This window comes from Sparassis crispa, assembly GCF_003851025.1.
Source record: "Sparassis crispa DNA, contig_000011F, whole genome shotgun sequence".
NCBI classification, from domain to species: domain Eukaryota; kingdom Fungi; phylum Basidiomycota; class Agaricomycetes; order Polyporales; family Sparassidaceae; genus Sparassis; species Sparassis crispa.
The window spans coordinates 1,250,164-1,263,087 of record NW_020939757.1 but is presented as its reverse complement, the minus strand read 5'-3'; the positions used below and the strand labels follow the sequence as shown (position 1 = coordinate 1,263,087).

General features: G+C 50.0%; 6 protein-coding genes across 6 annotated transcripts; 4 read left to right on the top strand and 2 right to left on the bottom strand.

Moving 5' to 3' along the window:
* Window positions 1-653: 653 nt before the first annotated feature.
* On the bottom strand, window positions 654-1,105 carry SCP_1103910 (hypothetical protein; the record flags this gene model as incomplete). Its single annotated transcript, XM_027762826.1, has 4 exons — window positions 654-730; window positions 785-875; window positions 928-978; window positions 1,037-1,105. The coding sequence occupies 4 exons, from the start codon at window positions 1,103-1,105 to the stop codon at window positions 654-656; spliced, it is 288 nt and encodes a 95-aa protein (XP_027618627.1).
* A 468-nt stretch (window positions 1,106-1,573) lies between these two features.
* SCP_1103900 (hypothetical protein) lies at window positions 1,574-2,710 on the bottom strand (the record flags this gene model as incomplete). Its single annotated transcript, XM_027762825.1, has 1 exon — window positions 1,574-2,710. One exon carries the CDS (start codon window positions 2,708-2,710, stop codon window positions 1,574-1,576), a length of 1,137 nt encoding a protein of 378 aa, XP_027618626.1.
* A 587-nt stretch (window positions 2,711-3,297) lies between these two features.
* On the top strand, window positions 3,298-4,920 carry SCP_1103890 (NADPH-dependent methylglyoxal reductase GRE2; the record flags this gene model as incomplete). Its single annotated transcript, XM_027762824.1, has 6 exons — window positions 3,298-3,304; window positions 3,383-3,392; window positions 3,448-3,507; window positions 3,565-4,178; window positions 4,233-4,794; window positions 4,851-4,920. The coding sequence occupies 6 exons, from the start codon at window positions 3,298-3,300 to the stop codon at window positions 4,918-4,920; spliced, it is 1,323 nt and encodes a 440-aa protein (XP_027618625.1).
* Window positions 4,921-7,065: 2,145 nt separating this feature from the next.
* Window positions 7,066-7,373, top strand: SCP_1103880 (hypothetical protein; the record flags this gene model as incomplete). Its single annotated transcript, XM_027762823.1, has 2 exons — window positions 7,066-7,094; window positions 7,151-7,373. The coding sequence occupies 2 exons, from the start codon at window positions 7,066-7,068 to the stop codon at window positions 7,371-7,373; spliced, it is 252 nt and encodes an 83-aa protein (XP_027618624.1).
* Window positions 7,374-8,424: 1,051 nt separating this feature from the next.
* SCP_1103870 (Cystathionine gamma-lyase) lies at window positions 8,425-10,011 on the top strand (the record flags this gene model as incomplete). Its single annotated transcript, XM_027762822.1, has 3 exons — window positions 8,425-8,616; window positions 8,807-9,106; window positions 9,166-10,011. 3 exons carry the CDS (start codon window positions 8,425-8,427, stop codon window positions 10,009-10,011), a joined length of 1,338 nt encoding a protein of 445 aa, XP_027618623.1.
* Window positions 10,012-10,714: 703 nt separating this feature from the next.
* Window positions 10,715-11,710, top strand: SCP_1103860 (hypothetical protein; the record flags this gene model as incomplete). Its single annotated transcript, XM_027762821.1, has 3 exons — window positions 10,715-11,007; window positions 11,059-11,599; window positions 11,669-11,710. The coding sequence occupies 3 exons, from the start codon at window positions 10,715-10,717 to the stop codon at window positions 11,708-11,710; spliced, it is 876 nt and encodes a 291-aa protein (XP_027618622.1).
* Between the last annotated feature and the right edge of the window lie 1,214 nt (window positions 11,711-12,924).

Genomic DNA, 12,924 nt, shown 5'->3' with positions numbered 1-12,924 from the left:
GAGTGTGCACAACCACAATCGCCACAGCGTTGAATGAGTGCTTCAACTGGACAGAACCAGAGAGAAAAGGAATCACAGCCACGGAAGCCTCGAGGCTACGAGCGAGTCGGATGACTCGTCCGATGGTGATAGGACAGTGAATTGGAGGGAAAAATGCGAAGTGTTGAAAGTATTAAGCCGAGGCTATTTGGTGTCCGAACAACTGACCCCCAAAGAGTCTTGCGAATCTTCCGCATAGTGGATCTACAGAGCAACTCACTATGGTCGGATCAGAAATTGTTGCCGCAACGGCGAACTTGCTCTAGCAGGGTGTCAGAGAACAAGACGAGGGAAATACATCAATAGACGTCGTAAACTCCAGTGTGTTCGAAGTCGCCAGTTGAGACATTACAGGCTGAAGTAGGCCTCGTAGCAACGAGAGTGTTAGCACAACATTCGAATCGTAGCAAGATAGGTGGGCACTTATGCATAATGTCCTCTCAATGTTGTCGGAGCACAAATGGGCTTGCTCACAAAGCCATTGGCCTGCCTCATCAGCATGTCAGTTAGCAAAAACTGGCATGAAATCCATTCTACAGGGCGCGCAACATCATAGTACATACAATCCGTCCTCAAAATACACGATAGTTCCGCCTGTCCTTCGCTGAGATTGACTACTTCTTGCCTGCCTTCTTCGCAGCGGTTCTGGCGCGTGTGATCTGCTTCTTCCATCCATAACACTGGTTACAAGCTGTAACACATGATATCAGCGTCTCCTGTCTGAAGTGTGCGAATCAGCACTTACCTGCAGAACCATGCTTCTTGCACTGGTACTGGCCCTCCTTGTTGACGCTGGAAGCAGGAGCCTCGATGCCTTCACGGTCGATGGGGTCGAACTACGATCATAGTATTATCATGCGTGACAAAAGGAACGATAGCACGATATACCCCAAAAAAAGTATCATTCTCCTCCCTGCCATCAAAGCTGCACTCGGCACACTAGAGGCGAATTCGCGCATGAGTAAGAGAAGATCCTAGATAAACTGCTTTCACTCACCACTTCCTTGAAGTGAGGGCAAAACAGGGCGTCGTTGATCTCAATCGAAGCTGCTGTAGTTTCCGACATCTTCGACGGGAAGGTTAAGAGTAATGAGCAACAGTTCTGTAGGTTGCGCGACGAAAGCCTGTCGCCGCAAATCGAGTCGTGTACCAGTGGGAGGTCAAGAAGGAAGAGTGGGAAGGTCGTCCTGCGGTTTATATAGGGGGTCAGCTGGGGTACACGGGGGTTATCACTTTCCAGTCGCGACCATCTGACGGAGGTTCTGGGGCAGATGACCAGAACGCGACGTAACCGCACGTGCACCAGCGACACTGGCAGTACGAGTGTCATACGAGCTACAAAATATGAGAGATTACGATGCTACCGTCTGCATACTATGTCACTCATTTAAAGGAATCGTAGACATCAGTACCACCAAGGCTCCTCGCTGAACACCTCATGCGGATGCTAAATGCAGAGCCATTATGTCGATCCGAGTCAAGGCATTGTATCACAGAAGACAATTCGATATCGCACCTTCAATACAGCCTATTGTTAGGAAGAAGGTGCAGTCGACAGATGGCAGAAGGAGCCGCCAAACTCGAGTGCAGAACAAGGCGTACCGTCCTCGGTCATCCCGCAGAATCCTTTCTCAATCAGCTTCCAGTTCTGCCATGGCCAGCGCCGACTCCACGCTTCCACCCACGTCCGCGCCTTGAAGCTCTCGTATGCATACCCCGACCGATGCCCCTCCTTCAGCGGTGCGGGAAAGGGGAGGAATGAGTCGATTGGCGCGTCCATTCTGACGACCAGCTTCCTTGTGAATGTGCGCAGCTCCATGTCAACAGTGCCCTTCCGGCTGTCGTGCTTGATGATTATGAATGGTGAGATAAGCCCGATAGAGACTGTGAATGGCGGTCTGAAGTCCCAGTTGCATGCAGCAGAGCGGTACCCAACCAAATATGCATGCACTCCAGGCAGCGCTGCTCCGCCAGCAAGACAGAAGCTCCTCGCAGCCGTGCTGAACGACTGACCCCAGATCCAGCCCTCAGGAAATGATGTGCCCCAGTTTTTCTCCATGTGCGTGACACCGCTTACTGAATGAGTCTGTCCAGAATACGTGAGGGTGAGCTTAGCGGTGCTGGAAATGGAGTGCACAGTCCAGTTAAGTGGCAATAGATGTGAAAGGTGAGTGAATGGGCCCATAGGACCCTCCAAGGGACGTGATTTCGACCAAGGAGTAGGATTATCGAGAGATAGGGTAAGGTCAAGCTGACAATTAGAAACGGAGATGGCGTAGTTCATAGACCTAGGCGTAACCTCGAGAGATCCAATGCTGGGTGCACGGAGGGTGAAAGAAAGTGGTTGGTTCGGAGTGTAGTGATCGACTTGAGCATTGATGCAATCAACAAAGAACACATGCTGAAACTCAGAGATACCGCCTGCCTCGGTGGGGTGGTAAGACACATACACCATGTCCCCGCGACTTTTCGCGTCTTTCACCCAGCAGAAGATGATGGCCAGCGTCCCTCCATTGTCCAGAAGCGTACGAGAATAGTAGCCTTCAAATCCCGAGGGTGGATGGGGAGCAAAGTGATCTTGCTGGTGAACCAGAGGTGATTCCGGGAAAATAGAAACGAATAGAGTTTTCCACAGCGCAAGTGGGGAGGTGAGTACAGTCTGCAGGTTCATCTCTGCAACAACGTGCTCAAAACACGATAAGAGGTTACCAGAACTCTACATCCTCACCAATTCTCTCTAAAAATCCACGTGTGACCAGATACGTGAGCCACTGCCAAAGACGTGAAAAGTCGACTCTAAACGATCGTAAACGTCGGAAAATCACGCTGTTGCGTGCTTGCTTTTGAGCAGTCCAATCTGATGTTGACTGCGTTGTCGAGATGCAGGAAAAAGCCTCTTTTCGTGTGGGTCCGACATGATGACTGATACAAAGAGTAGTTGTTACAGAGGTCAGTGTTTTCGCACCCTATTTGATTTTGTGACGAGTCCTGTTTTCTCCTTCAGTACCCGAGGCGCTTCCCTGCGCTTCTAGTGCATGTACTACGGATGTAAGTATTTGCCCACTTCGCAACCTCTCCCATCAATCATATATTCCATGTGGGACTTTGAGCTAACTCTGAAGTGGATGGGGTGCATATATACCTATTATGATGTCTATAACACGCACAAAATGAGCGACACTCGGATCGATGTATAGATACTTACTGTGCAGACACAAAACTCCAGCCACGGTACCGCCTATCATACCGCTTTTGGAAATGGTTGGTAAATGTTAAGCCACGTGCACCGCCCATTTGAACTTCGCGGACCCGAGAGGAACGACGACCAAACGTTTGCTATTAGATAGCTATAGGTACGTTCCTAGAAATTTTAACACTGCCTTTACTGAATAACTAACCGGTATATAGCTCTTTCGAACATTGCGCCAAGGGACAATTTTCTTTCAGGGGCCCTGAAAGCCGGTATAAGTGAGCCCCGCTACATTTGCGTTCTTAGAACACACATACTCATACTGGAACCGTCAGCTCCATGTCGGAAGCAGTATGGGACCCAGAAACCGTCTCCAGCACTTTCACTAGGCACCCTGCGTATGACCGGATTTTGTCTTGCCTGTCTCCTGCCTCACTGGTCTCCATGGGGCGTGTCAGCCGTATCACTCGGAGGGCTGTGCAAGACTACTCCAGCCGCGCTTTCAGCGTCAACCGTCTCCTTACCAGGTTTTTCTCTGACCCCGTTGCATTTCGGTCCCTCCAAGCGCGCACCGCGACTCTGATATCTGGGTCTTTCGGCGTGCAATTGTTTGACAGGTCATTATACTCGGAGTCCGATCTGGATCTCTACCCGCATTCACAGCATGTCCGCGAAGTGGGAGAGTGGTTGCGGCGTGAGGGGTACATATTTATGCCCTCCTCCTTCCAACCCGAGTCATTTCTTGAGGCATCTGCCGCAGATCCTATCATGACTGGAGTAAATGGCGTTAATCTTCTGCCTCTTGACCACTACTGGACAAAGAGCGTCGCAAACGTCTTCACCTTTCTGCGACCATCGACCGACGCGTATAATCCGGATCAGCCCGCGAAAGTCCAAATCATCAAATCTAAGGAATCGCCCTTTGAGTGCATTCTCAATTTTCATTCCAGTGCGTGACGTTTGCAATATGCCCATATTCTGCTGACGCTGTGGCAACCTCCAGCTTGTGTCATGAACATTATCACATATAATGCTGCGATATCACTTTATCCATTTTCGACTTTCGAGAGAAGGGAGGCCCTCGTTATTGGGGGGCACGATCGACAAGCGTCTGCGTTGCGCAAGTATGCAGAAAGAGGCTGGAGAATGATCGCACATTCTTCTCCTCTCATTGTCTTGTCGTCTCCAGACTCGGTCACCTTCGGGGATCACTTTTTTGTCCAGAAAACGCGTTGGACAGATGACAGGCATAGTTGGGTCATCCCTCTAGATATGGATCAAGTATCTGAGCCGACCCCGCTTTCACCGACTTCGATGCCTCTCACATGGGATCCTGTCATGCAAAATAGCTGGACTCTCAACGCTGATGAATACAAACATGGAGTCATATATCAAGACATAATGTACTCAACAGCAAGAACCTCTGTGCTATATTACAACTATACTGTGGCGGATGAGAAGTACTTGGAGATGCTCATTTCATTTTTCAGAAATCAAGGGAAACTTGAGCACTCCAAACTTGGACCGGAAGGTTGGACGGCTGACACTCCACAGTTTTGGACATGGTACAACATATCTCACTTTGATTTTTGATTTCCTTGCTCACATCAGCTGTAAACAGGTGGGATTCTGTAGTCCCATTGTTTCGACAGAATTACTTGCGAAAGCTTCAATGCGAGCCAGAGCCGTAGACGTCAGTTAGTGTTGTTCTTTATCGCACACATTGATTGGTACGAGCCTACGTTTGAAAGACACAGTATCTCCTGCTTTGTCCATACTTAATGCGGCACTCCGGGTTATTGTCACAGTCCCACTTTCTGCATGCTCCCATTTCTGTGGAGTTGCATGCGTTTGCGCCTCTCCTGACCAGTCATTGGCCTTGTTATTCGATACGTGAACATGGACGAGGCTTGCACAGCCATATTGTAACATAGGCTGATAGCAATTACTAGGTTCTTTTCTTTCCCATGTATGAACAGTCCACTGGGATGGCTGTGCAGAGGGTGCCAAGAACGGCATGGCACATCCTTTTAAACCTTTACATTAGCGACGATCGCAAAACAACTTCCCGAGGCTCATACAACATAGTAAGGATGTTGCAGAGATCACCCATAGTTGTGTAACGACCAGGCAATTTGAATCCAGACGGACTCATCAGCTATTAATCTAACAGATTCCGACAGCTTTAAAAGAGTCAAGTCAACCAGATAATGTATATACAAAGGGGGTAGAATTACTCGCGGGCATTTCACAGTTGGCCAAAGAACGTCGAGGACGACAATGAATGCGGCCTGATCAGACACCAATACATCTTGAGGCCTCTGATCGACAGCCCCTTCCGAAGACATGCCAAGTTCGTATCCACGTGCCCACTGATGGTGCTCTTGAACTTCAAGTTGACAACTCGAAGAATACGTCGTAAGTGCTAGCCTTTGAGCAAAGGTGGATTTCATATCGTAAACATCGTAAACAACTAATGGTGCGCCATGGATGCCGGCCAGTTATGGGTCTTTTCTTAGAATTTGTTTCCGGAGACCGCTGAAATGCACAGCAGAACTCTCGAAACGATCCTTGGTCCACACCCCAGCATTAGACTAGGTTCATTCTGTTAGCTGTGCTAGCATCGTAAGCGATCCTCACTATTCTTCCATGATCCCTATATGTATATCCTCATTACTCATATTAGCCCCATGTCCGACGTGCCAGAAACTGTCTTCAACACATTCCTGTACAGTATGACCGGATCTTTTCCTGCATTCCATGGGGTGTGTCTGCCATATCACTCGAAGAGCTGTGCAAGACTACCCCAGCCGCCGCCCCTTCAGCAACCGTTTTCTAACTAAGTTTTTCGCTGATCCGCTCGCGTTCCGGCCACTTCAAGCCCGCACCGCTATTCCGATATCCCAGTCTTTTGGCGTCCATTTTTTTTACAGATCGTTTTATCTGACGTGCGATTTGTATCTCTATCCACGCTCGCAGCACGTCCGTGAAGTGGGAGAATTGTCGGAATGTGAAAAATGCGAATTTACGCCAACCCTTTCCAGGGGAGGGATTTCTTCAGGGCTTGCTTTCAGGTCGCAGATTTCTCAGCGGATGTTGATGCATCTCTCGACCTAGAGCATATCCAGCGCTACATGCCGAAGACTGTTGCGAATGCCCACGTTCACGACTGCCCACCGACATGAATATCCACAATCGGCCCGCAAAGTTTCAAATAAACTGTGATGCTCGCCCTTCAGTTGTATTCCAAATTTTCATTCAAGTACGTCTACGCAGGATGCCATAAGTTTTCTGCTGACTGTCGCAATTGCCCATTTGTCCAGCTTTGTCATCGCCTATAACACGGCAATCACTCAGATTCACTCTCTATCCGGTCTTAACTTTCGAGTGGCGAGAACCATTTGTTATTGGGGGCACAAGCGGCCTGGCAGGTGCCTGCCGAATGCAAGTATGGATCTAGAGGTTGGAAGCTGATCGCACATTCCTCTCCTCTCATTCTCCCGAAGTCTCCGAAGGTATCAAGGATGTTGTCCATGTGCGCCAGTTTTTCGTTGGCAAGTCGCGTTGGGTGGACAGTGAGCACGGCTAGGTTATTCCACCCAACATAAATGGAGTGTCTGAACCTGCCGCGCTTTCACCGTCTCCCACGCCTCTCACAAGGGATCCCGTCGCGCAAAAGAAGCTGGGTCCTTCTCAAGGCAGGGGATGGATGAACAACCAAACCTAGTCTGCTGCCAGGTGTCACCAATCCACAGTAGCAGATGCTGAATACTTGGACATGTTCGTCGCATTCTTCATCAAGGAAATTTTGAGTTTACCACACTTGGACCGGGAGGATGCGCATTCTCCGAAAATTTGGGACGCGGTCAGTGATATCCGCTTCTACTATGCCAGGGAATAGCTTACACCAACTGCGCGTAGGTGGGATTCTGTACTCCCGGAACTACATGCGAAGACAACAGGCGACATAGACGTTTGTAAAATACAAACTACCCGTTACCCGAGTGATGATATCTCATCAAACTTCAAATCTCGAACATTCTATGTTCTCCTTTATGCGGTGTCATTCCCGGATATCATCGTAGTCACTCCTCCTGGGCGCTCGACCATACTCGCGCAGATACCGGACAACGAACAACAGTAATATTACCCCCGACCGGCCGCAGCTAGGAAAACGGCTGTGCTACGCGCCAGTGGGCCGCTAGGGTATGAGCTGCCGCAAAAACGGGCGAGCCGCAGGGCGATACGAAGAATTCACCGCGCGAACGAACGAATTTCTCAGGTGGAAGGATTCGGGATAGGCAGACTTGATAGGTTTCCCTTTTTTCCTATGCTCACCATTGTTATGTTACCCTACCATGCCCAGCTATCCACCACTTCCCCACACCCGAACAACGCAGTACTCACGAGACACCGCTGCTTTCACGGCAGCAAGGACACTTTATCTTTTCGACAACCCCTTACCAGCGCGTATTTACCTACGTTAGAGACTGTTCCTTGGCGCGCTTGATCGCCTGCTTGCAGTATAAATACACAGATTTCATCATCATCCTGCGCGCTCGTAATGCTTGCGAAGTTGCGCGTTCTCGTCTCCCACACCCGGGTCTCGCGTATTCTGACGCAGATGTCACCAAATTGCACACGGCTTTCTATCAAAGATGGTTGCTCATGCCAGCCTTGTGTATGACTTGCAGACTTCCATGTGGAGCAGGCTGACTAGTGTCCCAGGCATTGCTCGACATGCGAACACGGGCTGTACTTGCACGGTCAGACTGTTATGCAGGATGTTTCGAAACCAGGTTCTTTTCTCCCGTCCATCCCAGGCCCGGGAACAGTCCACAGTTTATACACACCGTCGTCTGACGTTGACGTGGGCGCTGTTCGGAAAAGAAAGGTGATGCATCTTCCTGGGCTGAAAAGAACGTAAGAAGGTACATAGCGCAGCTCCTGGTATTTGTTTTACTGTAACCCGAATCGCTCAGGTAAGGCCAGCTCGAAATAGACGCCGGATTTGTCATCGGCTGAGCTCAGTTGCCTCGTCGATCTCGTCATGCTGGTGCAACCGTCTCCGGCGGTCACTGTACGCACATCCTCTCGTTATTTATAAGGGCTGGGTTGACTTTGCTCTGCTACACTCCTTCCCCAGTTTAATTTGTTTTAAATCTAGTTTTCGGCGATTTTCCCTGTCGTCCCCGATGTCTCCGGCTATTTTCAGCAACGAGTCTAGTTCCAATGGCCACGCGAACGGTGTGAAGAAGCGTCACCCCGGTGGCTTCGGAACTCGTGCCATTCATGTGGGATCGGAACCGAGTCAAGAGACTGGTGCTGTTATACCCTCCATATCGCTGAGCACGACGTACAAACAGAATGGTGTTGGAAACCATAAGGTGAGCATCTTTTGTTCAGTTTAAGATCATCATTTTTCCGGAGGTTTTTGTTGTTGTTGTTGTGTCGGATGTACTCGTTATGACTAGAGTTGGTCTGGAGATGCAGTTCTGATGATCGTTGTGTGATTCTGCTCTCAGAAGACCTTGCAGACGCCGACTAAGTATAGTAACTGACATTTTACTTTTGCAGGGTTTCGAATACTCTCGCTCCGGAAACCCAAATCGCAATGCACTAGAAAAGACCCTCGCTTCGTTAGAATCAGGTGGTGCTCATGCGCTTGCCTTCGCCTCGGGATCTGCCACCACTGCGACCGTGCTGCAGTCACTCGGACCAGATGCGCACGTTGTCAGTGTGAACGACGTATATGGCGGTACATTCCGCTATATGTCTAGAGTTGCGAGCGAAAATCAGGGCATGGAGGCGACGTTCGTTGATCTCGAGAATGCAGACGATGAGACCATACTAGCGGCTTTCCGTTCTAACACCAAGGTTCGTTCTCCCCACACCCGTCGGACGTATCTAGTGTAGACTGACACCTTTGGGTATAGCTGGTCTGGATAGAATCACCCACAAACCCGACCCTCCGCGTTATCGATATCCCACGAATTGTTTCACTTGCACGCTCTGCGCAGTCTTCGCCCTTGGTGCTCGTTGACAACACCTTCCTGTCCCCTTTCTACTCTTCTCCGCTTCTGCAGGGCGCCGACATTGTCATGCACAGCCTGACGAAGTACGTCAACGGCCACTCCGATGTCGTCATGGGCGCGCTTATCCTGCCGGCGCACCATACCGCTCTAGTCGAAAAGTTGCGCTTCCTCCAGAATGCGATCGGCTCGGTTCCTAGTGCGTTCGACTGCTGGCTAGCCCAGCGCGGTGCAAAGACCCTCCACCTACGCATGAAAGCGCACGGTGAGAACGCGCTTGCGATTGCTCAGGCACTGGAGCACTCTCCGTACGTGGAAGAAGTCATCTACCCTGGACTTGCGTCGCATCCGCGAAACGAGGTCGCTTTCCGTTCGCTTTCGCCGCATGCCCGCAAATTCGTGAACGAAGTGCTCAGCCGGGGCGTGGAGGGCGGATTCCCATACGGCGGGATGATCTCGTTCAGGATACGCGGCGGTGCGGAAGAGGCAGATAGATTCTTGACCGCGACGCGCCTGTTCACGCTGGCAGAGTCGCTTGGTGGCGTGGAGAGTCTTGCAGAACTTCCTGCGCAGATGACCCATGGGAGCATCCCTCCAGCGGAGCGTGCGCTGCTCGGCATTAGCGACAACCTCATCCGTCTGTCGGTCGGCGTGGAGGAGACTGAGGACTTGGTTGCCGACGTGGAGCAGGCTCTGGAGGCAGCAGTTGGCTCTTCGGAGAAGCCGCTTTTTGCGAACGGGGTGCATTGAACCGTCGGACTATGTGTATAGATTAGCCACTAGAGTAATGTGTCGGTGCACAGCTAGATCCTATAGTGCATGTATCATGTATCGCGTTTGTTTGTCCATTGATACGAGCGGAGCAGTACCGCGTAGTGAAACATGAGGAAAGAAGCTCGGTTATTGTAATGAGGAGCGGCTTGCGAGTTACCCCCATCGTTGCCAACTGCCGGAGACTTCTGGACCCAACATGCAGGTTGAATGGAAGATATTCGGCCGTAAAAAGATGAAATCTCGAGGTGACTAGCTTATAAGTAGGGCGAAGCCAGCATACCTGAAATTCATCACCATCCACGTCATTCACCAATCGGTCAAGATTTCCTCGAGGCCGACCATCCTGACTATAAGCCACGGCTGCAAGGTCTTGCAAGATGCGGGCAAATTCGCACGCTCTCAGATCTCGGGCTTGCACGACTCGCCGAGGGCCTGCGCCCTTCAGGATTGTTCGCGCTGACCGAGTCGACCAAATACCCATAATGTTAGCTCAAAAAAGGGTCTCAGCGATGCTCATTCTTGCTGAGTACGTGAGCTTGAGTACGTGAGCGCTTAAAAGGACCTATTCACTCAGCCACTTGTCAAGCGCTCACGTGAGCAACGCTTTGGCCAAGTGGCCGTCAGATATATATCCAGCGCGGTATGTTTCCCATTGAATACACGTTGAACTCCTCCTGCCATGTCCTCCTCGGACATCTATATTGACCTATTCCTCAAGTTGGGTTATGGCTATCCTCTGTGGTGTCCATCGTCGGACGTCCACATTGGCGATGTGGGCTTTATGTCCAAGGGTGGGTTTTATCGACTCTTCAACGCATTCGAGGACAAGGACCACCCTTTGAACAAACGCAATACTCTCAACGAGTTTACCCCGTTCTCCTACGACACGTCCAAACTAAGGAAGCGAGCCATCCCCGAAGACCACCTGTGCAGCCGAGGTACGAAAATAAGTCCTGTAGCAGATCTTCCAGGGTGCGTACCACATTGGATAGTGTTAACCTTCGTTTCTGACGTGTAATGCAGGACGTATCGCGTTGAATGCCCGAGAAACGAGAAGGGTGCTTTCCTCTTCTTCAAGGACGCTGTTTGCGAGGAGATCCTTCCGCACCAGGAACTGACCAAGTATATTCAGGCAAACTGGAAAAGCTGGCTCCATAGTGAAAGTGATCCCGGGGTATTCGAATCCAAGGATCTCATCTTCGTTCGTGGCCACATCAAGACTTCCGATTGGGCAGTTGGGACGTTCGCGGGTGTATATTCTTCTGTGGCTGTTGTCCAGGAGAAGTCCGGCAAAGATTCAAGCGCATATGTCGTGACTAATGGTAGTAATACCTACGAATTCAGGTATGGTCCGACGAACCGAACTGCCAGTATCGTCGAAACGGACAGCGGCGGCCCGATCAGGCGCGACCAGTGCCTGTTTATGCGCTGTTGCGTGATCAAGAGAAAGCTAGGTGTATTATGGCACGAAGTTGCTATGGTGCCCAATGGACGACTTAGACTTCTGAGTCCACAGGAGCAGAAGAGGTATGATGCGGATGAGATTGAGTTGAACGAGATACCCGTATGTGTCTTTGTCTTACCCCTTATTGAAGAGAGTTCTTAGTTCTTACTGCATTACCATCACCTGCAGGCGTATGGATCTACCGTCAACCTGCTATCCAATATGGGATAAATATAGATGGCCCATTGGTCAAGGACACATGGGTTTGCGGATATAGATGCGGCATAGCTCACTTCTCGGCCTGTCATGTACGGTACACGCACACTATATGTCTAATTTTCTCGATCCAGTCCTGTTTGGCCAGATGAACCATTGATAGCAAAGTACTGTAGATTGTGGTGCATTGAAGACGGTGTCCACCCTGAAGAATGATCATGGCACCGAGCTACACCACTGTACCAAGGAGTGACCCAGGCTCCTAGAACCATCCCACATGATTTTTTAAAATATATCCTAGGATAAAGGAGCAAGAGCACTGTAACGTTCTAGGAGCCTGGAAGAAACCCATATTGACCTGAGATTACTATCATTACCCCAGTATTGCAATCTGGTCTAGTTATGCAATTTCGCCGTTTTGCCACATTTTGCTGCACTAAAAATCACAAAAAAAAATGCAATAGATGTGCACAGTCCCAAATACCTTGGCTGTGCAACTTGGGAGTCAAACTCGGAGGGGAAGAGTGCGAAGTCTCTGAATTGCAAGTTTGGAGGACTCAGGTGTGACAGTGAAATGTGCCATTTAAAACTCCGACCAGAGGGAGAACAAGGGAACGGCACGTCGGCAAGCGTGACGATCTGTGACCGATTCGGCGCTCTTGCGTGCAAATGAGTCTCTTCACTGCGTTCGGTCTTGGAGTCGCACAACATGAGGAAAAAAATTGGCAGTCACACAGAAGGTAGCTTATATGTTGTATATTTGATCCAAAGAGGTTTGAAGGAAAACGGGCCCGATTTGAAGGAATGGTGAAAGAGATGCAATCACAATTGCATTACTGGGGTAACGATAGTAGTACTATGCTTGCAAAGCTTTACCACACCTCCCGAGACACATGAAGACCCTATTTTAGGGTTGGAGATTTTCACCAGCCAGATTGGCCACCGTCCAAAAGTAGCGGTGTCTAATTGGCGCGCACCATATCTACCAGAGGCTGGTTAACGAACATGCTGACCGAGTCAACCATGTTGGAAAGTAGCATCCAAATTTCTGGAGCTCCAGAAATTGGGGAGCGCCCAAGGGCAGACAAGCCGAGGCCATGATTACAAAGAAAGACAAAGAAGGAAATTTGCTTATATAAAGTGGAGCATGTAGAACTGTATATATACAGAAATCTATTTTAGGACACGTAATTACGCGCCCCGACGCATCTTGACCCGCCATCACTACC